The 26,709-nt window shown below is 31.7% G+C and overlaps 6 protein-coding genes and 1 long non-coding RNA gene across 20 annotated transcripts in view; 1 reads left to right on the top strand and 6 right to left on the bottom strand.

Moving 5' to 3' along the window:
• Window positions 1-8,957, bottom strand: part of LOC122538564 (microtubule-associated protein futsch) — a 38,277-nt gene extending 29,320 nt beyond the window's left edge. For 10 of the 11 annotated variants that reach the window (XM_043672764.1, XM_043672779.1, XM_043672796.1 and 7 more), the window contains exons 1-3: window positions 8,545-8,565; window positions 8,105-8,320; window positions 7,166-7,405 (exon numbers count right to left, since the gene is read on the bottom strand). In XM_043672764.1, coding sequence (XP_043528699.1) covers window positions 7,166-7,403 — 238 coding nt within the window. In that variant the 5' untranslated portion in view covers window positions 7,404-7,405; window positions 8,105-8,320; window positions 8,545-8,565. Of the gene's footprint in view, window positions 1-7,165; window positions 7,406-8,104; window positions 8,321-8,544; window positions 8,566-8,816 lie in introns of those variants that run through there. The other variant, XM_043672772.1, reaches the window with a different exon arrangement.
• Window positions 8,958-10,144: 1,187 nt separating this feature from the next.
• Window positions 10,145-10,959, bottom strand: LOC122538662. Its single transcript, XR_006308894.1, has 2 exons — window positions 10,664-10,959; window positions 10,145-10,530 (listed from the first exon to the last, which is right to left on the bottom strand). It is a non-coding gene; the product is annotated as an uncharacterized LOC122538662 (long non-coding RNA).
• A 2,843-nt stretch (window positions 10,960-13,802) lies between these two features.
• Window positions 13,803-15,350, top strand: LOC122538620 (heme oxygenase). Its single transcript, XM_043672870.1, has 3 exons — window positions 13,803-14,076; window positions 14,426-14,624; window positions 14,796-15,350. Exons 1-3 carry the CDS (start codon window positions 13,974-13,976, stop codon window positions 15,235-15,237), a joined length of 744 nt encoding a protein of 247 aa, XP_043528805.1. The 5' UTR covers window positions 13,803-13,973; the 3' UTR covers window positions 15,238-15,350.
• Window positions 15,351-15,753: 403 nt separating this feature from the next.
• LOC122538614 (m7GpppN-mRNA hydrolase) lies at window positions 15,754-17,983 on the bottom strand. The gene is made up of 5 exons (XM_043672859.1): window positions 17,691-17,983; window positions 16,933-17,580; window positions 16,587-16,725; window positions 16,237-16,516; window positions 15,754-16,146 (listed from the first exon to the last, which is right to left on the bottom strand). Exons 1-5 carry the CDS (start codon window positions 17,735-17,737, stop codon window positions 15,893-15,895), a joined length of 1,368 nt encoding a protein of 455 aa, XP_043528794.1. The 5' UTR covers window positions 17,738-17,983; the 3' UTR covers window positions 15,754-15,892.
• Window positions 17,984-18,309: 326 nt separating this feature from the next.
• Window positions 18,310-19,313, bottom strand: LOC122538627 (phosphomevalonate kinase). Its single transcript, XM_043672881.1, has 4 exons — window positions 19,155-19,313; window positions 18,867-19,072; window positions 18,630-18,779; window positions 18,310-18,556 (listed from the first exon to the last, which is right to left on the bottom strand). Exons 1-4 carry the CDS (start codon window positions 19,283-19,285, stop codon window positions 18,435-18,437), a joined length of 609 nt encoding a protein of 202 aa, XP_043528816.1. The 5' UTR covers window positions 19,286-19,313; the 3' UTR covers window positions 18,310-18,434.
• A 498-nt stretch (window positions 19,314-19,811) lies between these two features.
• Window positions 19,812-20,740, bottom strand: LOC122538648 (60S ribosomal protein L29). 2 transcript variants are annotated; one of them, XM_043672903.1, is made up of 4 exons: window positions 20,614-20,740; window positions 20,343-20,397; window positions 20,186-20,250; window positions 19,812-19,963 (listed from the first exon to the last, which is right to left on the bottom strand). In XM_043672903.1, the coding sequence occupies exons 2-4, from the start codon at window positions 20,377-20,379 to the stop codon at window positions 19,850-19,852; spliced, it is 216 nt and encodes a 71-aa protein (XP_043528838.1). In that variant the 5' UTR covers window positions 20,380-20,397; window positions 20,614-20,740; the 3' UTR covers window positions 19,812-19,849. The 2 variants fall into 2 exon arrangements, with proteins under 2 accessions (XP_043528838.1, XP_043528845.1); XM_043672910.1 differs by having other exon boundaries at window positions 20,618-20,679.
• A 716-nt stretch (window positions 20,741-21,456) lies between these two features.
• LOC122538549 (calcium-independent phospholipase A2-gamma-like) lies at window positions 21,457-25,174 on the bottom strand. 3 transcript variants are annotated; one of them, XM_043672746.1, is made up of 9 exons: window positions 24,926-25,174; window positions 24,398-24,582; window positions 23,542-23,938; window positions 23,093-23,459; window positions 22,804-23,016; window positions 22,527-22,735; window positions 22,244-22,442; window positions 21,949-22,155; window positions 21,457-21,865 (listed from the first exon to the last, which is right to left on the bottom strand). In XM_043672746.1, exons 2-9 carry the CDS (start codon window positions 24,463-24,465, stop codon window positions 21,612-21,614), a joined length of 1,914 nt encoding a protein of 637 aa, XP_043528681.1. In that variant the 5' UTR covers window positions 24,466-24,582; window positions 24,926-25,174; the 3' UTR covers window positions 21,457-21,611. The 3 variants fall into 3 exon arrangements, with proteins under 3 accessions (XP_043528681.1, XP_043528687.1, XP_043528671.1); XM_043672752.1 differs by lacking the exon at window positions 24,398-24,582; XM_043672736.1 differs by lacking the exon at window positions 24,926-25,174 and having other exon boundaries at window positions 24,398-24,868.
• Between the last annotated feature and the right edge of the window lie 1,535 nt (window positions 25,175-26,709).

Genomic DNA, 26,709 nt, shown 5'->3' with positions numbered 1-26,709 from the left:
CCCGACGACGAACGCTACAGGAATGTTAGGAATTGCCTAAACTATGTTTAGACGTGATTTTCCGTTATCCTTCGTGCAGCTTTCCGTTCTCGGGATTCACGCGCGTCTCAGGCTTGAGCACGTTTCGTTTGGAGAGAAATAAAAATATGATAGGAATACTAAATTACTTCATCTAATTTAGTTTAGAAACAACACGCCGAACAATAGGCTTTATTTAGTGTGAGATCCAACTCGTTCGAGTTCGAATAAAATAACAAATTATCTAAATCAAGGATTACAGAACATTTGAGAAATTGTTATCTAAATGTAAAATAAACGATGAAATTTATTGTTCAAATGTTACAATAAACGATAAAATAAAACGTTACATCGTTTGATAAGCAAGTAATGAAACGATCATTTTCATGTCCGAAATTATTTCAAATAAAATAATCTAACAACTAATACGATCTAGTATAGTAAATAAAATCTAGCAACATTTAAACAAATCTCATCATTTCTGAAATATATTACACGAATAATGCCCAAGCTTGTCACGCATTAAATACTGTATAATAAATTAGAAAAATTTCTATCGCCAGGTAGTGTCGAAATGTGCAAATATTATTTTGCGGGGATATTGCATGGATCACGACTGATCTTCACGAGAGTATAACGTGTAAGCTTTTGTTATCTAACAGGGTCAAAAAGTTTCTTCGAAAAGTGCTGACATCATTCTTGATTGATCTTACGAAATGTCGAACGAGGTCGATAGGGTGCTGTTGTTCTAACCCTCGTTTCAATCGAAAGTGTCAATTACTATCGTTTCTTTGATTAAACAGTTTGCCACAGAGGTCTCATTAATTTGTTGAATTAAAATCAAATCGTAAGAGTAGAGAAAATCTTCTTATTATAAAAAATTATTTAGAATAAGTAAGTATTGAAATATAATAAAATTATAAGAAATCGTTACTAATATAAATCATCATTTTTCACAATTTGTACATAAAAGATTATTCAGAATAAATAAGTATTGAAGGGTAATAAAATTATAAGAAATCGTTACTAATATAAATCATCATTTTTCATAATTTGTACATAAAAGATTATTCAGAATAAGTAAGTATTGAAGTATAATAAAATTATAAGAAATCGTTACTAATATAAATCATCATTTTTCATAATTTGTACATAAAAGATTATTCAGAATAAATAAGTATTGAAGTATAATAAAATTATGAGAAATCGTTATTAATAAAAATCATCGTTGTTCACAATTTGTACAATTTCAATTAATAAATAAATTGATGCCTCTAAAACGGTTAAAGTTCTTCTTTTTTGACATAAATTCTCATGATTTACTAGCCCTTTAACAAAATTTATCGTAAATAATACGAGAGATGTTTGAATTGGATAACAATATCTTGTTATATTTAAACGAAACAGAAAATAGAGAGAGCAAGCCAAGTTTGGAGGCAATTTATATTTAAAAGATTAACTAGTAACCAATATTTGAACATGCAACGAACTTGATAGAATAGCACAGAGAGATCGACTTAGCCCGTCCGTGGCTATTTATATTTTTAAGAGAAGGGCGAAGACCTGATCCAAGGACGAAACCGAGATTTATTTCTCATCTTTCAATTTTTCTCACTGACCTTTATCGAACAATTAAATATTCCCCGACAATTATTTAATAACACCATTCTCGTTTAAACAAAGAATGTTCAAACACATTTACACTTGGAAATATTACTTGACTGCATGAATGCGTGAAATTTCATATAATGGACAGATTAAATAGTAAAAGAAAATTAAATGGTAAATAAAAGTAAAGGGACAATCTAAAGAATAATACAGAATATAGAAAATAACATGTAATACCGCATAAAAGCGTTGAAATCAAAAAATCCTTTGTGCATTTGCATCGTTGTACATCTGACGTTAATGTCTGACGAAGCAGTCTGTGAAAAGGCTCTCGAGAAAGAAAAAAAAAAAAAAAAAAAAAAAAATAAAGCAGACGAGAAGAAAGCAGAAGCGTGTTGACATTTTTGCATTATAACTGGACGAGTATCAATGCTAAGTATACTATTTAGTGTAAGGGTCAGGTTCAAGAACAAGGTAATCGAGAAACAGAGTTTCACGACTCGAAAACCACGATGCACGAGAGAGCAAATCACTAGCGAATGCCGCGATAAAATTAGACATACTATATTCAGTTGCACGTACGACGAGATTGTAAGAAGTCGTCTGAAAAAAGAGTTTCTGAAAATTCGCGGAACATCACCCTTGTGTCTAAATGTCGGCTGTCGTGAATATTCTTGGAAATCAATACTTCGATGCACTTTCGATGCTCGATAAATCCTTTATTATAAGCTGTCGACAATACGTGCCGCGTTATCGAGAAATTGAAAATCCTCTCTGCCGTGTCTTCACACGGCATTAACGTGCGAGTTTAACTGTTTAAAGAAATTGTGAATATTATTTATCATTACTGGAATCAAAATCGTCGTAATTAAAAATCACCGTAATTAAAAATTGTGAAACGATTACGCGTGTACGACTGAGAATCATAGTGATGTCAAGTTAATTCATTGTTACTTTAGTTTTATTATTGAAAGAAATTCATTATGTTCTTTTCAAGCCATGAAAACGTACCATGGTGGAATATAAAGTTATAATTAGATCCACCACGTGGATGTTTATATAAATTTAAATTTTGACGAGCTTAGCTATGGGAATAGAACCTAAGCGGCGATTTGTTTCGCTCATTAAATATTATAATGAGTACCGTAATTTAAATTTTATATATCTTTTTTTTTATATTGCGCGCATTCCATACACTTTCAAGGTGTCAAATTTTCCAGAAGTAAAATAAAAATTGGCTGCCTAACTATAAGTTAATTAATTTCAAATTTAAATATCACTCTTCTTGAGATAATAATATAGTATAATTTATGATTTAATTAATTATAAAGATAAAGAAAAAAGTATCTGCACAACTATTTCCAGTATCAAACTTTTATAACAGTATGTGTAATAGCATAGCTAAATGATATAAAATTTAACATGTAACACTTGGAGTTACATGTTATAATACATATCATAGCTCTGTACCTTTTTACAGTTCCAAATTTCTTATAAATACATAAAAGTTATAATATAAAAAATTATAACAGCAGTCTAATTATAAACTAAAGAAACGATACTTCCCATAATATAAAAAATATAACATTTACACGATTGTTTCCAATTTTCATGGTATCAAATTTTTGTTCCAATAGAAGAGAATTACTAGACTATAAAATTCAATACTACATAATATACTGCATAATATTTGGAGCTAATTAATCTAAAAGTATACATATAAATAGACACTATATACACATACAAGTACCATGTAACTATCATAAATATCATAATATCATAAATATCATACAGTCACTGCAAAATTATAGCCACTTGACTAAGTTCTACTATGATTTTCAGTCCACCATATGCGAGTACAGATGCGTGTGCATGCTTCGTTCCTTGTAATTGAATAAACAGCGTAATACGGTTGAAAAATCGCGTATGTAAATTTTCGCCGTTTGATCGAACGGGAACCCTCTATACGCGAGTTCTTCCGGATATTACAAGCATCGAATAACTTCAACTTTCGCGATGCTCCCCACGTCCTCAATCATGATTCATACCGACAAGTATGCCTTCCTATCTTACGTATGTGTGGTTACTCGTGCAATATCTGTAAATACAACGCGCGTGCATGTACTCGTAAGGGGCATTATCACATTAATCTTTTACGAGCATATTACCGTTTATTAACTCACGCAAATATTCGCGTACATCGATTCGCATACTGCACACTCCATAGAGAGTTGTCAATTTTCTGAAGCAGATGCGCGATTTATTAATCAGGATGTTGTCCTAGTGTTGCTACTGTTTCTGAAATATTATTATTACTATCTCTGTGTGTATTTACAGTAAACTGTAGCTATTTTTAGATATTAATACTCTTTCCTACGTGTATTTATAGCAACTCACGGATAGTATTTTTAAATATTAGTGTAGTCATACGTATTTTTTCTCCGTGTATTTGTTGATCAAATCTGATTCAATATTTCAACACGTTGCGAATACGTCATGGTTATTTTTATTTGTATTGGTACTATTTTTTAAACACTATCGTTTATGGTGAATTATACTATTTTTTCACGATTTTAGTAAAATCTGATGTTTAGCATGATGCGAGCACGTGAAATGTGTTGCACTATTTTTAGATACTAGTAGACATTAATATTTTAATATTTTAAATATTGTTATTCTTCTCTGGAAATTTATATTAAATTATACTATCTTTAGATCTTAATACAGTCATACAGTTTCCTCATGTGTATTTTATGTATGGTAAAAGATTTACGTTTTTAGCATGTTAAATGTGTATGTCATACTTATTTGTGTTTTATCCATAATTTTGAATAATAACAGCAAACCAGACAATATTACAGATACCTCAAAATAAATAGATGGATAAATTCATGTCTCGCCTTCTTTCCGCTCTACCAATCCTTCCTGTCTACACTCTACACGGACAACCCATGAGTCACATGAAACTTGCTAACGCATATACCATACCATACCCATCGCATACGAAATGACCCATATGATTCAACACACAGAATATAGAAAATACGAAAATAATAGTGTAACAGGACAATCTGATTAAATTTAAGATTAATAACAGAGCAATCAAATTAAAATTAAGATGTTTGATCGAGTACTATTTTCTCATACTCTCTGAAGAATTCTCATAATCTTTGAAGAATTACAACCTCTGGCATATTCAAATCACACCGTCTGCTATTAAAACAGCACAATGTCATCGACATCTGATTAATTCTTGTCGCTTTGTCTTTTTCTCACCAGAAGTCAAATTAATAAATAGTAACGAGTAGTAAAAACTAGACATTTTCAAGCGACGATAATTATACTATTTCGTATGTATTCAGCCTCTTTTATCCTCATCGTCTAATCTGTCCCTTTTCCAGCAACTCTTTTGTCGAAAGTCGACGCATCGCGTGCACTCGCTCGAGTCTAATTTTCACTGCCTTTCTTCTCCTCTGTGTGTGTCTGTGCATACACGTATGCAACCCACTGCTCGTCGAATAACACGAAAGTGATTTGAAAAAATTATCATTATAGTTTAGCGACGATTTTCGTTATATACTGTGTAGATGGATTATTGATCCAGGTTCTGGTGACTGCGGGGATGTGGCTGTAGGCTGGTCTAACATGCGCATACCGCATCAAACTCACAAGTACAGATTTTTCCTTTCATCCGCTATTTTCCATTTGCCTTTTACTTAATTTTCTGTCACGACGAATCAACACATCGACGACCCATTTCTTAATCATCATAACTCACGCTCTTCTCCATGCACCGTCTCATTTTTCATGCAATTTCTGACAATTGAATTTGCTCCAATTGAATTTTAATTCTGTTAATCAACAATCTTGTGGTTGAATCAACTAATACACGATCTATTTTACACGCGTGAATAACAGGTTAATTTTACAACGTTACCAACATGTCTCGCCGACATGTTTCATCATCAATGAAAATTTGCACGACAGAGCAAAATTACACAAGAAAGGATATTCATAATCAGAAGGATATTCTAAACTTTCCAAGATACATTCAATTTAATTCTGCTAGTAAATAATTCAATTCTGCTTCACGTAACTTTCCCCTTGGCAAATTTTATAACATGTTTCGTCATTAATGAAAATTCGCGCGTCAGATGGATTTCTAAATTTTTTGAAATGCAGAAATTAATTAACGAATTTTTTTGTTAACAATATTATTTATATAGCACGACGCATTTAATAATAAAATAAAATAAAAAAAGTAGAAAGTTACTGTCAAAAGTGTGACTCAACTCTCATATGTGAAAGCATGATCCAAAGGTAATACCAAAGTTCGATCGAACAATAGGGGAATAGGGAATTAAACTATCACTCGCCAAATTTGGATAACAATGGGATCCTAATGCTTCTTGGAAGTTGATAACCAATAATTAATGACTAAACAGGGGTATCACAAGAGGTTTCTTTACTAACCGACGTCCATTCGAACTCCGCCTAGCAACAAGGGGGACCTGGATAAAGTTGTTGGGTAAGCTCGTCCGATAAATCGGAAGGAATACGCACAGTGAAGAAGAACCGTTACCGCTTGGCTTCATGTGCGGAACTAATACCACAAAATGTGTATATGAAACCGTAATTATTGCCTCAATCGCAAAGTATCAATATCCCATTTTATATCCCTTCTCTTAATGGAAGGCACTGTTCTTATTTAATTTAAAACAAAGGACAGAAATCACACTGGATCGAATAATGAAGTCTATTTCAGTTTGATAATATGTTAATTGATACCAAGGTTGATACATGGATGCTTCAAGAAGAATTAACATTATTTTTATTTCAACTAAAACGAAGGGTGATTATATATTTGTCTTTCCTTTGTTCTAATCCAGATAAAAATAAAATTAATTCTCTTTAGAACATCTAGATGCAATTCCAATATTATCAATGATGGCGTTAAAATTTCGACAGAACAAATTTATTTTACTTAGTTAAGGTTTTCCCCTTCCTTCGTTCTAATTAAGATAATTTAAATTTAAAGTACAGAATTAGGTAATGAAATTTATTTCAATTTTGATGTGTTAATTGATCTCAATGATGCATTCAGATGTTCTTCGAGAAGGATTAATAGTCTTCTTGTCTACATTAGAATGAAAAAAATAAGAATCCAAAATCACAGAATGAAATGTGCTTCAATTTTGATGTGCTAATTGATCTTGAAGGGTGGAATTAACGTATTCAATCAAGAGAATTAACACTATTCTCATGTACAATAAACAAAAGAAATAAAAAATCTAAACTCAACAGAACCAAATGATTAAATCTATTACGAGCTTGATGTATTAACTGATATCTATATGTTCCAAAGACAATTAACGCTAACGAAGAAAATAAAAATGTAAAATCACAGAGCCAAGTGACGAAACGTGTTAACTGATACTAAAATTACTACCGAGGGTGCGTCTAGATGTTCTGGAGAGAATTTCTCGAGGATCATCGTATTATATTACGATGATCAGTGCTTTAATCAAGTCGCGCTTACCTTTTGCAAGGCGGTTTAAGATGAGATCTTTATGCTGCGCGGTATGAGGCTCTGGAAGCACAACGAGAAGGTAACAACCACTTAGTGGCGACGGTGGTGGATGCTGTTGTTGAGAGCCCGGTTGCACCACACCACCGGTCACCGGTATAACTGGAGATACGTTTTGTTCAATATTTGGTGATATTGTGCTTGACACCCCTCCCCCTCCACCCTCTCCAGCAGGATCCGTGGTACTCATTGCTAGAACAAAATTATAGAGTCAAATTAAATAAAAAAGAAAGAAAAAAACTTCATTCTTCTAAGATTACTTAATAAAGTAATTGACTAGCAGCCACTACTAATTAGACTAATGAGTATAAATGTACTTGACAATTAATATACTTAGTAATTAGCCTTAGACGAATATGATTCCCTATCAATAATTGGTAATCTATCTACAACCGATTGGCTGTCCCTTTTCACTAACAGTTAACCATATATGACATCTGACATGTTATGACATCATACTAGAGCTGACCCATACCACTGTCATACCACTCTCATGTATGGCAGCTATACCATGATTGATGATCGGTAGTTTAACACCATACGTGCATTTCGTACATGTATGCTACGCATATATAAAAACAAAAAGCTTGAAACAAAAAAAAAATATTGATCATTCTCACATACAGTAGTATCGAATGCAATTTGTTCTCTTTTATATATTCGATTCTAGCTCTATCTGTATCTCCAATGACACAGTTAGAATATGAGCATGCCAGTGAAAAAAAAAAATCTTTTCAGATGAAACGAGAATTACTTGAATTTTCGCATTTTCATTTAATGCAAATTAATTGTCTTAATTGCGCGAGGAAATGAAGAAATAAAAAAAAGCGACTGAGAATGTCCATCGAACTTCGTGCAAACGTGGATGGGCATTTTAGAGTGAACCCTTACCGAAGCAAGAAAATTTCGAAGAGATTTTATGAAAAGGTCACCGCGTCGACACACCGCGATTTCATGCGGACCGTGTTGGCGTTAAGTATTGCGCAGGATTTGCACGACCCTTTCCCTGAAAAGCGGTAGGGCTATGTCCTATCGTCGAATGCGCAGGATCCGAGCTTCTCCGTGAGAACCGACCTTAGATCATTGATCCAAATTCGGGCTAGCTAACTACAAAAACAGGCCATTAAACACCTATTCTTAATAGGAAATTTCGATAAAACGATTGATTTCTTAATGGAAAACTGTAACTACGAAAAGGCACGAATCGGTGTTAAACAATCAATGGTAACTGCGATCAAAATTACAACATTTACCATGGTCGATGTACTTAGTGGAAAAAGTGCAAGAAATACGGAGAAAAAAGAAAAAAAAGAAAAAAGAAAGTAGAACACCTCGTGTCACGTTGTCATACTCAGCACAATATGTAACACTTTACTCCACAACATTGGAATAAGAAACGGACACCCTAGTGAGTATCGGCACTGCAGTCTACCCCTTAGTAACAACCCCTCCCGCAGTCCACCTAGCCGGCCGATAAAATCTATACATAGTTCACCAGAATGTTATCAAAAGTTTCGTGAAATTCGAATCACCGAATAATCTCGTTTGTTAACCTATTAACGCTTGCACCAAGAAACTTCGTAATTATATTTCATCAGCTTACCTCGTTACGTGACACGATTATCCAGTTTTAATTGTTCGATCTTTCGATATACGGTATATAATCCAAGAAACGGTGTTCTTTCCACCGGAGAAGACGTAGGTAGCGTTTTTTCGGGACGAGAATAATATATCCGTCGAGGGAACAGTCGAAAACAGTCTGTCCCGTGAAAAAGTGCAGATTCGATTTCCCCGTTTCTTTGGTGGCCGACGGTGCGTTTCTCAAAAAAAAAGAAAGAGGGAAAAAAAAAGAGAAGAGAAAAGAAAGAGAGAAGGGAGAGACAGGAGTTTAGTAAAATAGAGGCAAGTGGAGAGCGACAGGAGATCGAGCTGTTCGCGAATACGGTGGTAAAAGGGGTGCGAGAACCGTTGTGGGACACAGCGACACTAAACGTAGATCGGAACGAAGACCAAGACCAAGACGATGCGTGTCCCTTCTTTATCTGGAGAGATAGGGGGTTAATAACGATTCCGTCGTTTCCGAGTTCCTTCTTTTCTTTCTTTTTCTTTTCTTTTACTACGAATTCACGAATGTCTCTTCTCCCTGTCTGTTCCAAACGATATTTCAAACTCGAATTGACTCGGCAGCAACTCTCGCGTTGCGGGCTGCCGGCTCTCTAACAGACTGCGATACCCTTTACCGCTACCATGCAAAGACCACCCCCTCTACGAAGATTGTTCCGGTATCCCCACTAGCGATGCGCGTTGGCTCGGCTGCTTTAGTTCGCGCAGTCCAGACTATCCGTAACGTCTAGTCATTCGGTTTTCACATACGCACATACACGTACATACCTACACAGACACAACATCTCCACAGCATCGGAAACGTCGCAATGTAGGCCCATTTAGGTGTATAACGGGCACCATGCTATATACACACTCACACGATATGTCACATACTCGACCAGCCAGAGGTACGACGTCGTACCACTTTTAGTTCCACGTTTGCACATGTGTGCAGACGTACGTGTAATGTTTGTACGTGTGTGACTGACTGACACGACCGGCAAGCCGGCCGGCACGATGTCGGAAAACGCCGGTATCGAGGGAAAGGACTCCCGGCACCGGAAATCAAGGAAAATCGGGAAAGTATTACCCGAAACTTAGAGGTCAACGTTGTTCGTACTCCGCAGTACGAGTGCGGTTATTTAAGAGAGAATGTTACCAGGTGAAATAATGACCGGCTAAGAAGGCACGCGATGCATCTGTCTGCCATTCCGCCGGCCGGCATACCATGAGAAATTAAAGAACCTTTTCTTATCTGTTATTTGCTTCCGTAGCACTAATTATATAAAACGACCAAACGCCTGTTAAAATAAACAACGATTATTGTAAGTGTAAATTCGTGTTTTATTACTGAAAATATTCAAATGTTTTGAAAATTATTCTTACCGCGTTTAAATCTCACGTAAGAAAGAAATGACACTTGTAATGGCACTTTATAACATTGATCCTTCTTCTTTTTAGATCTTTATTCAAATTGAACTAGATACTGCAAGTATTTAATTGACTCATTTTTGTAGCATGTGGTCACTGTACATGACTATATACGAATGTTATACTTATTATTTTCGTGAAAACAAACATGCAATGATGCCAGAACATATATCATACTTGATGACTGCCACATGTACTATTTGTCGCACTGCAGGGAGAATCTGTTGCTGTAATTCTCATTGCCTTACTTTATCGTTCATTCTATATCATTAAGACGAGACCTAATAAAAAAGAGAATTGAAAATTTCTTCATTGCAAATAAATGAATATATATAAATTTAGAGATTTGTTAATAAATAACTCTTGGAAAATTTTCAATCTAATATGAAATTAATTAAATTAAATGAATGTTACCTGTTGTTTAATTGTTCCTAAATTAGAATAATTGATTTCTATTTCCTATTAATTTCTGGCTAAAGATAAACTAAAGTAAACTTCAACAGTTGGAGCAGATAATTATATCATCGGTTCGACACAGGATCAATAAATTCTTCCGTTGAAATAATTCCATCGAATCAACAATCTACCATATGCAGTTTTTTCCAAATTTCTCAGGCATCTTTGCATTATCTGTGCCAACTTCATTTTCTCCCTTTTCTCCTTATTAATATAAACTTTGTACAAAATAGATACAATTTTTAATTAAATTTTCATCAAGTCTCGAGAAAATTTCCAATTAAACATTCAGATAAATCTGAAATAGATATATTTTGAGAAATAACAGATATTTTACAAACAGTTATGTTATCAATTACGTAATGAAACTGCTTTAGCCACATACAGATGTATGAGCATATAGCTACAACTGCAGATGTAAGTTCTGTTGCTTGGTCAGTTACGTTTATTTACTTGTCAAACTTTAAAAAATTTGCAATTTTCTACTAATTGAAATATATATAAATATATAATAATTTTATAACATCCAGCATTTAGTTCGTATAAAGTTAAACAATTATTTGCATTTATTCGGCAATTTTAAATCGATTAAAATAAGAAAATTGGAAACGAACGGCATCATGTAATTAAAATTTGTTGATCGCACGGTCAATACATCGATTCATTGGCCGTCTTCGATTGCCGCATTGCATCTCACAATCTTCAACCCTGTACCTATGAAATATTGTACCCGATTAATGATACGTTTCTGTTTCAACTTTGTGAATATCAATATTTCAAAATTACTTACATACACTCCTTTCTAATCCTTCAAATTTTTCGCTTTCATTTTTTAATTGAAAAGTATTTCTATTTTTTTTCTTTCTTTCTCTTTTTTCTCACATTATTAAATATATAATTACAATATACAAATGTATGTACATACACACGAGTTTATCTGTATAAACACAATGTAATACATGCTTATTTCATTTATAAAAAAAGAGAAAAAAAATAGTCGCGCAGTGCGTTACTAAGAGAAGGATTATCGTGCATCACAATTAGTATTACGAAATATTAGTAGGACATTGTTATTTTCTCTTCTTATTAAATGCTTCTAGCATTCATAATGTTTTCATGTCAAAATATAATATCGAATAGAATTCGAGCGTGATCAGGGTACGAGTCAGAAGTTTTACAGTGCTGGCCATAGTACGCGGCGCTAGTATTGAGCGGCACCCCTTACTAACCGTGTTGAGAATATCAGAAGCCAAAATATAGCATCTCTTCGAGTCGGATACTGTCTCTTGTCGTAATGACGATGCGCCCTACGTTCCGCACTTATTCTACGTCCCTCCATGCAGTGACGTAGGTAAATGCGTTCACACGCGAGACATCGCGACGACACATATGACGTTTCGACGTACACGATATCTGCATTCGATTCAATTTACGACATCTACTCCAACGACGTACATACGTGTAAATCAATTGAAAATCCATCTTTCTCAAAAGTCTCCATTTTTCGAAACATACCCACGTATTTTAATGAACATAATGTTGCACCTAAAAATTACAAAAAAAAAAATAACAAAATGAAATTATCAGATATTTAACTTAAATATGTTTATCAAAAAAAATGAACGATTTAATGGCAATAACTAAAAATTAAAAACAATATATATGTTTTAAAGTAGAGTCCCATATAAAGATACGTACCTAAAATTTCTATTCGATTTTATAGCAATTAAAATACTAATTAAAGAGTCCGTGACTAAAAACTTAGCGAAGCGTGATAAAACACTAAGCGCCTTCGTTCAGAAACCGTTCAGTAATATGCGTGTGCACGTGTGCTTATTAAGTACCTTAACATTTGCATCGGCATCATTATTACATCGTTCGAATTATTTTACACTTGGCGTCTCCTATATTATAGTCAGTGATGCGATACTTTCAACAGCTATAGGCGTCGGTGGCCTCCTTTTCAAGATTTCGAATTTTTCTCCGGCGATAAAGCACGTTTACCTCTTGTACCGTCTGCACAACGAACATTAATAGATTCTCCTTTAATTGTCTACCGCTTGCATTCTAGTTGCACCAGGCAAAAATGTAAATTACTAAGATTTTGTAAAGCATTCGTTAGTCTTTGGTAACATTGTAATTAAATTTTTCATAAGCCAATCGAACATTAATGACCAGAAGGGACAATTATGTAACTGCCATTCTCGTTGCTCAGTGTTCTACAATTTAGAAAGATTATTATCATCGTTTAGAATACAACCTCTGTTAACGTTATACAAAAATATATATGAAAAAAAACATGAATCCAAAATCGCAAATTTAGCCAAGACAGCAGGGCTGGGCGTTCACGAGGCGCCACAACGACGGCGTCTCATCGATCTGACTAGCCGAATACCGCAGCCACTTACAATATACACAGACTGTATACCAATGCCATAGAAAATCCACGTATCTGCAGGAAGAACTGCCAACTACTGCAAACAGTATGTCGTGTCTTTATAAGATTTTTTTATCGTCTATTTGTCTCGTTCATTACTTGTCAAATTTATCGTCCTTCACATAGAAATAAATTACTTCTAGAAAAACTATTCTGTCTCTCCTCAGATACTTCTTTTTTTTTTCTCAGCGAACCTAAAACACATGATAATTTATTAAACGTACCTAATAGTTTATGAACTAGGATAAAGACAAGAGCAGAAATAATTGAAAAATGTGGTTTATATCCTATGTTTTATTGAAATTAATTTTTCTTTCGTGATAATTTCGTGTAATATCACCTTCGCCGAACAGTTAATAAGCGCGGAAATAACCGGAAAATTAAAAATCATAGTGGCAATGACAGAAGAATAATCAATTTAAATGTTAAGAAAATAGAGATTAGAAAATTAAAATCACATACATTAAATACGTATATCTTTTTCATTCTTGCGGAGTGACGAATATTCTACGAGCGCATAAAATTTTGAACAATCTCTCCTACGTGATCAATATATCAAATGACTTTAATGGTTCTGTACCGTTTCCCTTGCCCTTTTTTGACGAACACAATGCCATCTTGCGTTTAATTGCAAGTCTCGGTACGATCATATGATTGCACACTATTCACGTGTGTGTGTTGTGTTGTGTTAGACGTGAAATGATGCTGTACATATTTAATACCACAATTATACAGCATCTTAAGTAAATAGATTAACAGATTAAAAATAAAATGACACGATAGATTGGGTTCAATTATATTGCACTGTTAATCATCACGGATCTCACGAAAATGACAAACAAAGACGAAGACACGTTTTGTAAAAAAATGCGAAAAGCCACGAGAGAAATTCATTCGATCAGTGACGCATTAGTGAATGCAAAATTAGCATTTGGTAAGAAACAATTCTTTCAATTAACATTTCAATTAATTTCCAATTTTCATTTTTTTTTATGTCACTATAACATATAGGTTAATGGAAATGCTATATTTTGATATATATATGTAACATTTGATTAAATTCTTCATATTTTCTCTAATTCAATATTCATATCTGAATAACAAATTCTATATTTATATCTGAATAACAAATTCTATATTTATATCTGAATAACAAATTCTATATTAATTCTGTTATTAAGTAACGCAACGAATATTTACTCTAAGATCATTGTGCAATAAACTAATGATAGATTACATAAAGTTTAAATAAAACTAACATAGGAAATCTCGATTTTAAATAGGATTTCTTGATGATACCGTGTGGACTGATGGCCTTCTGATTTTCTATGAAATTTTTCGATATTTGGAACTTGCTATGATCAGATGGAAACATACAAAAGTAGGGTCGCTTTTACAAGACGAACTTCGTCGTACCGAGGCGTTTGAGCGTGATCTTGAATTTTATCTAGGAAAAGAATGGGCAAAAAATTACAATCCTAGGTAATTTCTTTTGTACAGAGTTTATATTTGTTCATTTAAACAGAATTGATATGTAATTAATATCGTATCGGTTACTCAGACAAAAACACTCGTAAGCTATTTACAAAAGCAATAGATCTTCGATTTAAGATTTGATTTATATTTGATGTTTGATGATCTTTCAAATTTTAGGGAGAGTGTAACGAAATATTTAAATCATTTAAAAGAAATCGAAAATACGGAGCCCATTTTATTGCTTGCGTACATTTATCACTTGTACATGGGTCTCCTAAGTGGTGGAATTATTTTACGCAAAAAGAGACAAGTTATGCAAAAGATTTGGCCGTTTAAAGAATCTCAAACAATTGTTAATAATATTACAGATTTTGGGAACAGTAATATTTACGAACTTAAACGAAATATGCGCGATACTATGAATAGTATTGCGGAAACATTGGACGAAGATACAAAAAATAAACTTATTGAAGAAAGCAAAATGGTGTTTACCTTGAATAATGAAATTATAAGAAGTATAAAAGGTGCAGGCACTATTCTTATTAAAAAAACAATGTATTTCGTTATTCCCATTATGATATTTCTCTTAGCTCTTTTTATAGCTATGAGAAAAGTATGATGTGTATATATATCCATTTTGAATAGGAATTTCTATTTTATTTGTACGAAAATTGTTTTTAAACTTGAACCAAACATATCTTTCGTTAAACATTCAACGCATGTACATATAAATATTCAAATGTAGTAGAATATTTGAATAACCTGGTTGTAAAATAAATTAAAAAAATTAAATATAGATTATTTCACATTTTGTTGAATAAAAATAAAATTGAATGTACACATATTTCTCTTATATAAAAAATAAGTACCTAGTGAAAGTAAAAAACATACATGAATACGTACATTATTCCGATGATTTTTATCATGTATTATGTAAGCGTATTTGTATTGTACTTCTGTATAATAGTCTGTTGCATTGCATTGTAGTAATATGTCGGATAGATGATAACAAAAAGAAAAAAAATTTTTAAATGTCTAACTAAAAATTAATAATGTATAATAATGTATATTTAATACTCCGTTAACTCGATAAGTTTGAAAAACCAGTTTGCTAAGAAACTGTTGAGATCACAAATATTTAAAATCACATTTAATTGTAAATCTTTGTACACTATCATCCATTTGAACTTATACAAATATTATAAAAATGTAATATAACTAACGTAAGCTTACTGAGTATGATTCCACATTTTCTAAAATTATTTTAAATAATTTTATAAACAATCAAGTATTGCTTGCTTGTCAAATTTAAAGTTTGCCCAAATCATTGAACAACATTCCATGGAATGTTCTTGGGCTTCGATTTTATCTATTGGAAAGAAACGCGATGCGCTGTTAGTCATTACCGTAAAAGGAGAAGGTATAACTTTTAAATCTGTTTGCAATTTATTTGCTGCTTTCCCAAATAATAAAGATTTTATATTTCCATCTGGAAATTTTGGATTTCGAGGTTCTTGAGATGCTTGATCTGCAAAACAAAAAACATTTTCTTTATATTAGTAAATAAACTCTTAAATTGACTTATAATCAATTCTAATTATAACATTAAGTATCAAACCTTTTGCTAAAACTTGAGCTTTGTAGCTAAATTCGTTACATTTTACCGACTGAATAGCTGGATCCATTAAAAATGGACATGCTTGTTGATTTTGCGGACTATCAGTTAATTGTTTGGCAAGTACAGCTGATGTTTCATCTTCATTTTGATCTCCAAATAGGTTACGTTTAATCGCTGCTTTGGACATAACATTTTTACACTCATGTATACGTCGATTTCTTGCCGGCGATGTATTAGATTGTCGGAAGTTTTTCATATCTTTGAAGCTTGGAACATCACTCTAGAAACAGTTACAAGATTACATTAATATTATTTTCACATGGAAATTGGGCGATGGATGATTTAATTACTTGAACAGAATTAGGAAGTAATTGCCGTTTATTCTTTGGAACACTTTCTACATCACCCACAGATTTATGTCTGTGTCTTCGTATGGCGTTTGTATTTTTATCACGTAAATGTTTTTCTTGTATCCAACGCCTCATCCTTCTATTTGGAAATTACAATAGAAAAATTACACTTTTAAAATATATCTTCAATATACCTTTTATCTAAATTAATTACTTTTCTCACTAACATAATTATAATTATATAAATTGTATACATAAACAAGGACATGACATAATGTAAAAAAGAAGATAATGGACAATATATGTAATGTATACATTATATCTTTAAGGAAAAGTAATTCATTACCTTACAAAAGGGATAACCATGAAAAATGCATTTGGACCAACTCCTGTCTTTAGTTTTGGAGTCATATCTTTCTTACTATTAGGTAAATCCGCAAGAGAGAACCATTCGACATTTTTTATTTCTTTTCTTGTTTTTGGTTGAAATTTCGTATCTTTCTGCACACCGCATATTATGTACAATCTTACTAATTGCTCGTTTATTGTTGACTCAATGTATTCATTTTCATCTATCAAATTTGAAATATCAAAACCAGTTTCCTCCAAAACTTCCCGAACGGCACAACGAGATGGATCTTCATCAGCATTGACTTTGCCCTTAGGAAAGCTCCAACTACTTTTTGCCCAATAACTTTGAACAAGTAGCACTTTGGTTAAATCCTCATTCAATACAATTGCTCCAAAGGTTGGAACGTTTTGTTTATAGGCGCGCCATTGTTCAAGAATGCTATCTACATTACCTAGATGAGGCTTTAGAAATGGTATGTGAAAAAAAATACGAGAAGTGAATTCTCTCATGCTACATGGTCTCAACTTTGGATTTTCATCCGTACAATAAAAGTCCAAATAAAACCAGTGAGCCAGTTCGACTTGAAAGCATATTCGAATCAAATCTCTCCTTTCTTCTTCAGGTACATTGATGATAAATCGACTGAAAATACCAAAATCGCGTAATATTTTCAATACAAAATGAAACAACATGAACAAAATTAAATAATTGTATAAAAAGAATGTCTCCGAAAATTAAGTTCAAAAACTAACCTGCTTAAATCGTCGAGGATATCGGATGGTATTGAATGATCCACCATTTCCGAAATTAATCACACGACCACAATGTCTTCTTTTAAAGCGTAATCTTTTAACCACAAAATGCACACACAATCATCGTATATAATCACAATTCACATATTAATGTTGACGATCCAAATCCAGTTCGCCATTCCATTCTCTTCTTTTTCTTTCTTTTTTTTTTATTGGTGCATGCCATCTAACCTCCTTCAATAGTATAGAGACCACCATATTGTACTGGAACGAGTTTCAAACTAAATCGAGTTCACGATAAAATATTTATTAATTTCTCCTTACTCACGATTAATTCTTAAACTTTTAGCATTGCTAAATTAATTTTACACAAATTATGCTTTGAGAACATTTATATGTACTTTTTAAAAGAAATTTGAATGATTAATAATCAATTATTAATTAGTAACAATAATCCTGTAATGTCTAAACCAACAAAACAAATTTTTAAATAAATTGTCTAATTATGAGAGATCAATTTACATTGTGATACACTATAATATCTATTTGATACTTAATCAATACATGAATACAATGCACAAGAATCAAATGTGTAAATAAAAAATTAATAAAAAATATATCCGTTTGTAAACAACATATATTATTGCCTTCCTCTTTATAGACCCATTAAAAACAATTCATTGTTTACAAGTACGTATATATACATACTTATAACATTATTTTGTACATTTGCAATATCATTTACTAAGTAATTAGTTTTAATATTTGTTCTAATATACAGTTTATATCTTCAGTATTATTCGTCACTTTCAAATCCCATGTATTTATATCATCCAAATTACATTCAGTTTCTGAATCGTCAATACCTGTAACATATATCTCACAATTAATAATATAATTCATGTAAGGATAATCATATTAGTTTTCTCTTTTATTTACCTGGACTAAACACCCAGCCACGTTTGTTCCTAACTAAATCATCTGATTCAATGCGAATTGTTTTACATATATCTTCAAAATTTTCTACAAACCATTGTATATCAGTTTTCCTTCGGGCATCACTCACTATCCATATACGTTTGCTAAATGCTAAACAAAATTGTTTGCTAAAACAAATTGTCATACAGTATCATGTAATATGTTAATAATAAATTATAATGCAAAATAATTTTCTACCATTATACATTTCTAGGGCCGCGCGACAAAAATAACCATAATCTTCTTTCCTAATGTTTTCTCCCCATTTTGCCATTTCAAGGCGATAACTCTCTTTGTATTTACCATCTCCTAAAAGTTCATCAACGTTCAAACCACGGGTCTTAGCCCAATGAAATTTAATTGGTCCAGATAATCTTATAATAACACTCTTATCAGATCCAACTCTACATTGAAAAAACTATTATCAACATATGACCTTAAATTATATCATTCTTAGTTATTTTATAATTATCGAAAACTGATCACCTTTCGTGCAAAGCATTTGTAATATAATCCTTTCCAGACTTTCTCTTGCCACTAAATAATAAAATTATTTGTGGTCTGAATGAATTTTTATGGCTTATTTCAGAATCGCCGGTAAACTGATCAGTCGCCATATTGAATTTGCACTGTAATCATTTAAAGATATAAAATTTAAGTATCAAAAGACAGTACCAAAAGACTTTTTTTCATTCAAAAATATCAAAATTTGTTACTTTATATAAATAATTGTTTATTTTTGTTAATCATTAAAATTAAAAATATTAGGTATATTTAGGTACTTAGGAATTAAATTACAGTCGTTTCTATTTAGATAATTTTCTTTCTATATACATAACGTACATACATTTATTAATGTTATTATAAATGCACATATCCGTATTAATATAATTTTTCTATTAAATTTTTAAATACTTCTAACTTTTAATACAAAATGAGAAACTAACATACAGAAAAAATTGATCAAGTTAATGTAAATAAACAAAATCAAAATGCTAATTCAAGAAAAAAAAGTTTGAAGTGAACATTTATAAAAGGATACAGTATTTCAGCTATAAAAAGAGAGAATTGAGTATGTATATTAATTGCAAATTATATTAAAGGAACCATAAAATAAATAAAATTACCAAATTAAATTCTTAGAATTTTTATTATAATAAAATCATTTATATATGAGAAAACTATTTCTTAGCTTCACGAAGGGCTTTACGTTTCTCTGCCCTCTTTAATTGTTCTTTGGGTTTCAAATTGTGCTTCTTTGCAAAGCGTTGGTTCCTCAAGAATTTTAAATCCATCTGAAAAAAGATGTCAAATATCTTAAAATCATATACTATTTAATTAAACAATGTTATTGATAAAGTAAATTTTAATCTCACAAAAGGAACTTCTTAATAACATGAGCATAGAAGAAAATATTTTGATAACGTAATGTAGAAAGTACATTAAGTTTTACTTAGAAAGTAAAAAACTTATAATTAGAAAGAACAAAATTATTATTTAAAAAATTTAAAACTTACACCAAGCGTAGATTCATGCCTGTAACGTTTTGGTTTTTTGATGCCATTACGATGAGCTTTACGATCTACAAAAAAAAATATCAAGCAGTATGATTTGTACTTTACACTTTAAAATTAATGAATTTCAATTTCGTGTTACATAATTATTTACACTCACTTTGATTATGATTGGTATGATTCTTGGACTTTGCCATTTTTCTCTGTTAGTTAATCTGAAAGAATAATAATCTTCGTTAATTATAATATATAACATAAACAATATAGGTTATAGATTGAGGTTATAGATTTCTCTCAAGACCAAACTATATCGAGAATTAAATTGAGAAATTAATACAAATTACTTTTATTCTATCGTATAAAATAATATATTAATATAATTATATTAATTAAGTAAAAGATTATTTGGATATAATAAATTTATAACAAACCTACGTGAGTTTTACTCGAAGTACACGGAAGAGGAAGTCCAAAGTAAAAAGAAAACGATAGTAGCGCCAAATGCAATTTTGTTTTCTACTGCTTCCGTTCTTTGAAATTTAATTCAAAATTTGAAATATGATCTTTAAAAACAAACAATGAGGAATAATAATATATATTATATGTTTAGTTATACATTTATCATATATATATTTTTCACATTTTTATAACATACATTTTTTTTACAATATCTTAATCAATCAACCTGAAAATTTGATCCGTGAAAAAGTTAAAACAATGTTAAAAGTGTTTTATAGTGTTCTTTAAAATAAGCAACATATAAATATTATAAGATTTATGTATATAATCACATTTATACATATAATCACTTTTCATAAAGATATTTTCATACTAGTATATTCACAAATTATGTGAGATATACACAGACTAGCATTAAGACTAGTGATTTAATGATAATTATACCTGAGGTAGGAATCACTGTTATTTATAGACCTATTATTTATATAAATAACAATCATTTGATATTTTAAGTCTCTAGACATACGCACACATGCCAAAATACTGTACTGCTACTGCACATTAAAATAATATGTACTCATTTATAAAAGATAATATTAAAAAAGTCATTAGTGTATTTATGTAATATTAAGTTAAATAGAATAGTAAATATGTATTATAAATAACTTTATTATGCTTTATCATTTAACATTCATCTTTCATTTAAACTTGCGTATGTCACAGAGATCACAAACAGTATATCTCCTACATAAAATAAATTACTACCTTTTACAGAAAATTATTTATAATATAATATTTATATAAACAAGTATAAATAAACATAATATGTTTATTACATTAAAGACTAAATAGAATTTAAACTCAATAAGAATTATATTACATACCTAGTTACAGTTTTGTGACAAACATGTTCTCATGATATATGTATGTATATAAGTGGAATGCCTGTTGAATTGTAAGATACGATAATTCATACACCCGAAATTTTTCTTTGTAGCGCAATCCAATCCATTACTTTTTGTTGTATTTTTCTTTTCTCTAATAAAACTTCAGCAGCTCTCTGAAATTTTTCTTCATTTCTACGTATATACATTTTTGCATCTTGTTCTAGTTGACTGATTTTCTCAGGACGTATTTCTACCATTGACAACATCTCCGTTAAATATGGATTAAAGCGAAAGTAAACGTATTCAGGTAGAAGGTCGTTTAACGTAGTATGTACAGCTGCATAGTACATCATTGACATTTAAATATATATTCCATACAATATGATGAAATATTTTACAAGTAATTTTATAAATTAATACCTTCTGTATCAGTTGCGCTATCTAGAATTTTATAAAACTTATCCTTCCAACTTGAAGTCGCTATTTCTGCCATTTTACTGCTAGTGTCATTGATTTGATACGGCGTTCGCCCAGTTCCAAATGAAACCACACACTGAATTGGGCTATTTGGCCATAATTGTTTGGCTTCGTGTAATGCAACTGCACATGGATTATTCACTAGTATACCTACATAAAATTAAAACATTTAAGTATTTAAATCTTGTTTCTCATGCTACCGAAATATTCGATTTTTATGAAATATATTAATCTGTACCTCCATCTTGATGCAGATATCCACCGCATTTAAATTCTTCAAAATAACTAGGCGCTGCTGCGGATGCTCTAATGGCTTCCCACAATTTGTGCTTGTGAGATCCTACATACAAACTTTCAATCCTATGAGGCAAAGTATAATTTCTAAATACATAGGCCATTACACGTTCCTTATTTACAATAGCAGATATAGCTGAAAACTAAAATAACTACTATATATACAATATAACGATACTTGAGAGAATAATGTAATATTTTGTATATTAGTAAGAAATAACAAATACTTTTGGAGCAGCAGGATCACGAACTGTTTTTATAAGAATTTTTTCCCCTAAATTTTCTTGCAGTAATTTTTCCCATAATGCTGTATCATAATATCCATGGCTCCATACCAAATTACTTGTACCTTTTATTGCACTTTGAGTGAACACTTTAGTACTTAGTTCCCTGTATAATTCGGATATTTCGAATAATGATTTTCGTTTATGTCCACCTACAAACAACATAATTCTCACTAAAACTGTTAGATCTTTGAATATTTTAAGAATGTATTATACATACCTAAAGCAGCAGCAAGAATAGCTCCTGTACTCACACCACATATGTAATCAAACATTTCATGAGTTTTCTTGCCTGTCAATTGCTCAAGCTTTTTTAACATTTCTATAACTAATACTCCACGCATACCCCCGCCATCAATGGAAAGAATTCTAATACCTTTGCCAGGAAGTGGTTCGACATAACCCAATATTGCTAAAGCTTCTCTAATAGATGCTGAATTGAAGTTTAAGAACATTCAAAATATTAAAAATACTCTCTTTTACTCACTATCTTTAAATCATTGTCATACCTTTGGTTTGATCATCTCTAACTTTTTGTCTAGTTTTAAGCAATATTTTTATTGCTCCTTCCTTAATCGCATAATGTCTGGCTTCTGGATATTGATCAATGTGTACTAATAAATCTTCAATCCTTCTCCAACGTGAAGCAGTTGATTCAGCTGTTACTATAGCATTCAAGACATGGCGTGTTCTAGATGTAATACCGTGTTTTGAAATATTTTCATGAATATTTATTTTCCACTTTGGCGGTACAACTAATCTGGCTGTTTTACTTTGTACAGAGTTAAATATCAGTCCACCAAAAAAATCAGAAATACTTTGCGATGCCGCTTTGGCTTGAACTTTAGTTTCGCTTGCTTTATCTTCAACAACTGGCTACATAAATCGTTGAAGATAAATATAAAAATTAAATTTTTTTATAAGACTTATTGCATATTATTTAAAACATGTCACTTACCTTTTTACATTGAATACTATCGATAGATATTATTTTTTTTCCTTTATGTTCCACTATTATATTCTCTCTTTTTACTTGACTACTATCACATTTTTCTATATCTGCTGTTTTATTATCATTTTCATTCTTCGAAAATTCGAGTGCCGATAATTTTTTCAAAGCATTCATTTGCGAATACGTCACCCTTTCCAAGAAATCTAGCCAATGTTTGGAAAATATGACTTGTAGATTTTTATCATAACCAGCTTTGCTTAAGTGGTCCTTTAATTGCATTAAAAGTTTTGAATGACTTTGCATAGTCATTTTCGTTTTCCATAAACCGTTCAGACGTTTTAACAATTTATTTTTGTTAACGCTTCCACTGTACCCTTTACCCGTAGCACTATCTGTGAACTGTCTGCAAATACAAAATCATTTTACATATATTTTACTACAATGTAATAATACACTTTCATCGAAAGCAAAACATTACAATCAAATTGCAAAGCGTTGACAAATTAATTTAATATAAATAGCCTCCGAAAATTGTTTCAGAGCAGTAAATAAGTAAAATCAATGAAACTAATTAATTCATTGCGAGTACAGCCATTGAAAGGCATGCTGCAAAACGATTTGGTAACTTGTCATCGAATTTTCATGAAGCAGACATTTATTCAACAAGCGTAACTATTATTAATTTGAATGTAAGCCTAACAGTACATTTATATATTACGTGCATTTGCATTAGATTAAGCACGAACACAAACAAACGTATGTTATACGTCATATTATATAAATACAAAATAGCAGAAAACTAGGAATGATTTTTCGCAATAACGACAAACGAGAAGATGTGACTTAATATTTTACACTTTACCTCGATAAGACGATAAATCGTTGATAATATTTGACACTTTGATAATATTTTATAACGTTTCGTGTCATTCTTAATTCGTTTCGTTTTACAAACGACAAAGGTGATGTGAGAACAATAAAACCTTATCGCGCTAACTGATTATTGATTCACTGAGAACTCCACTCGTTTTCAAGTTTGTCAAGTTTCTGTAATAGTTTTTATTGATCAATACTATTATCTTAATCAATACTATTATTTTCTTTCATCCATCATTTGAGGTTATTTCGTCGTGAGTTCATTCACTGAACAGTTTCGAACAACTAAATAGACGACATCTGATTCTACTTATATAAAAGAGCAGCTGTCGCAGTTAGGAGGCTCGTTTTGTAAATAAAATGGTATGATGCTACTCCACCAATAAGATTTCTAGCCAGAGGTATACAAATTTAACTTCGTCCACAAAAGTAATTGTCGCGTAAGTAAATACTAACAGTATCGTTTCAGATCTTTGTTCTCTATACGCAAACACAATATATTAATAGTATTTACCTTACGATTCTGAGTCACTTGCACGAAATGCATTCCGCGATCAATTGAGGACAACAATGAGTAAAAATAAGTAATCATTCAGTCAGTGATCTACAAAGTCTTTTAGTTCATTTAACCTGTACGATTCGTAATCGAAACGAAATTCTTGGTAATATTCATTGACAAAGTATTTATTAACTTTTTCTTTCCTTTTAAATCGCGATATTCGTAGAAACATCTACGTTTCCGGGTAACTACTTTATTAGGTAACATAACCATTTTTAACTGCACGACACCAGCGCCCCTATGATGGAATGTTGGAATTAAATTTGAATTGGTCAATAGGTATTTTTAATTATACAAACTTAAAGTATTCGAAGGATGTTGGTTTTTTTTTATTATTAAATAAATAAGAAGTAAATAAGACTGTATTTTACGACTGTATAAAATATTAATACTTTATTTTTCAATCGACCGTGCGTCACACCGCGCACAATGGGATATGTACAAAGTTCGTCTTACCGAGGCGAATTCATCTTCGCCTGGTACAACCGATCGCGCACCTACCGATTAAAAATCATGTTTTTTACGTGCTAGGTTTAAAAAGTAACGCAGAAAGTGTGGTTTGTTGCATCCGTCTTGTTTTCTTTTTCATGCCTCTCTTCTTCTTCTTCTTTTTTTTTTTCATTCTCTTCTGCCGTGAGCGAGATTTAAAAAAGAAAAAAAAAAGCTACACATGCTGTTTCGAGCGGTGTATGCGGTGCCTGAGGTATATCAGTGGTATGTCTATTGCGTTGCTATACTTCGAACGAAAAGATCGGGAAAACAACTGACGAAATGTATCAAAGTAGTAGAAAACAACAGTACTATGTATATGCGATCGATGCGAGTTGATCGCCGAACGCGTGCGGTATTTAAATCTGGCAGTGAATTCTCGTCACGGAGAGACGCTGAGTCTCTGAATTTCTTCTCGGCGCAAGCTTGAAATGTCTATCGGTAATCGCGGAACGTATAGGTCGAGATCAGGTTCGCTGAGATGATGCGTGACATTGAATAAAAACATCGAACACACTCTGTACTCGCATCGAACGGGGGAAAACAAGAAATGGAAAAAAAAAAGATCGCGCATTTGACGATTATTAAAAAAAAAAAAAAGAAAAAGAAACTATAGAATTGCTGTGACGTAATTACAAGATTATCTTTTTTCGTTCGGTGGTGTTAAAGAAGGAAAAGAGTGTCGCAAGCTCGTCGTGTTCTTACAAAGCTAAAACAGGGGCGGAATAACGGGGTTGTTCGATTGGAACGAGACGCGTTTTAGGAACAGGCTCGCAACCTAGGGTCACAGATCTCCAACGATTTCTGTTTCATCGGAAGTGTGAATTCGTTCCGTTTTTCTTTTTCCTTTTACGATTTGTAAGATCGTTAAGTCATTCCAACTATTTTTGTCATTTGCTTTCTCTAGGATTCATCCGTTGCTCGTGACGTTTTTTATAACAATCAGATATGTTGCATGAGAAAATAATGAAGACTGTCGTGTAAATAGAGCAAAATAAAAAAAAGTATCGATATGCAAATTCAAAAAAGGATATCGAAAAACTAATATAACGTCAAGAATCTCAAAAAATTAATATACGAAGTTAGACACGTTAATCTATGTAAATGCAAAGTACATATTATCAAAGTAGCATATAGGGACCTTCAAAACAAAACAAAAGGATTCTTCAGAAAAGATTATCTAAACACATCTGTCGTAGATCCCGAATCGAAAACAAAACAAAAAAAAAAAAAACAAAAAAAAACAAAAA

This window comes from Frieseomelitta varia, unplaced genomic scaffold (assembly GCF_011392965.1).
Source record: "Frieseomelitta varia isolate USP_RPSP 00005682 unplaced genomic scaffold, Fvar_1.2 scaffold_1018, whole genome shotgun sequence".
Lineage (NCBI taxonomy): Eukaryota > Metazoa > Arthropoda > Insecta > Hymenoptera > Apidae > Frieseomelitta > Frieseomelitta varia.
This window is presented reverse-complemented; position numbering and strand designations above follow the sequence as displayed.

Bases quoted from the DNA above. Each gene is read 5' to 3' on its own strand.
- LOC122538620 (XM_043672870.1), top strand. From the start codon at position 13,974: ATGACAAACAAAGACGAAGACACGTTTTGTAAAAAAATGCGAAAAGCC. The intron at 14,077-14,425 runs GTAAGAAACAAT...GATTTTAAATAG, and splicing joins GAATGCAAAATTAGCATTTG to GATTTCTTGATGATACCGTG. The intron at 14,625-14,795 runs GTAATTTCTTTT...TTCAAATTTTAG, and splicing joins GCAAAAAATTACAATCCTAG to GGAGAGTGTAACGAAATATT.
- LOC122538614 (XM_043672859.1), bottom strand. From the start codon at position 17,737: ATGGTGGATCATTCAATACCATCCGATATCCTCGACGATTTAAGCAG. The intron at 17,581-17,690 runs GTTAGTTTTTGA...TGGTATTTTCAG, and splicing joins ATCCTCGACGATTTAAGCAG to TCGATTTATCATCAATGTAC. The intron at 16,147-16,236 runs GTTTGATACTTA...TTTGTTTTGCAG, and splicing joins AGCTCAAGTTTTAGCAAAAG to ATCAAGCATCTCAAGAACCT.
- LOC122538627 (XM_043672881.1), bottom strand. From the start codon at position 19,285: ATGGCGACTGATCAGTTTACCGGCGATTCTGAAATAAGCCATAAAAAT. The intron at 19,073-19,154 runs GTGATCAGTTTT...TTTTCAATGTAG, and splicing joins ACAAATGCTTTGCACGAAAG to AGTTGGATCTGATAAGAGTG. The intron at 18,557-18,629 runs GTAAATAAAAGA...TATATGTTACAG, and splicing joins TGGCTGGGTGTTTAGTCCAG to GTATTGACGATTCAGAAACT.
- LOC122538648 (XM_043672903.1), bottom strand. From the start codon at position 20,379: ATGGCAAAGTCCAAGAATCATACCAATCATAATCAAA. The intron at 20,251-20,342 runs GTGAGTGTAAAT...TTTTTTTTGTAG, and splicing joins TCATACCAATCATAATCAAA to ATCGTAAAGCTCATCGTAAT. The intron at 19,964-20,185 runs GTAAGTTTTAAA...ATCTTTTTTCAG, and splicing joins GGCATGAATCTACGCTTGGT to ATGGATTTAAAATTCTTGAG.
- LOC122538549 (XM_043672746.1), bottom strand. From the start codon at position 24,465: ATGACACGAAACGTTATAAAATATTATCAAAGTGTCAAATATTATCAA. The intron at 22,736-22,803 runs GTATGTATAATA...TGTTGTTTGTAG, and splicing joins TATTCTTGCTGCTGCTTTAG to GTGGACATAAACGAAAATCA. The intron at 22,156-22,243 runs GTACAGATTAAT...AATTTTATGTAG, and splicing joins ATATCTGCATCAAGATGGAG to GTATACTAGTGAATAATCCA.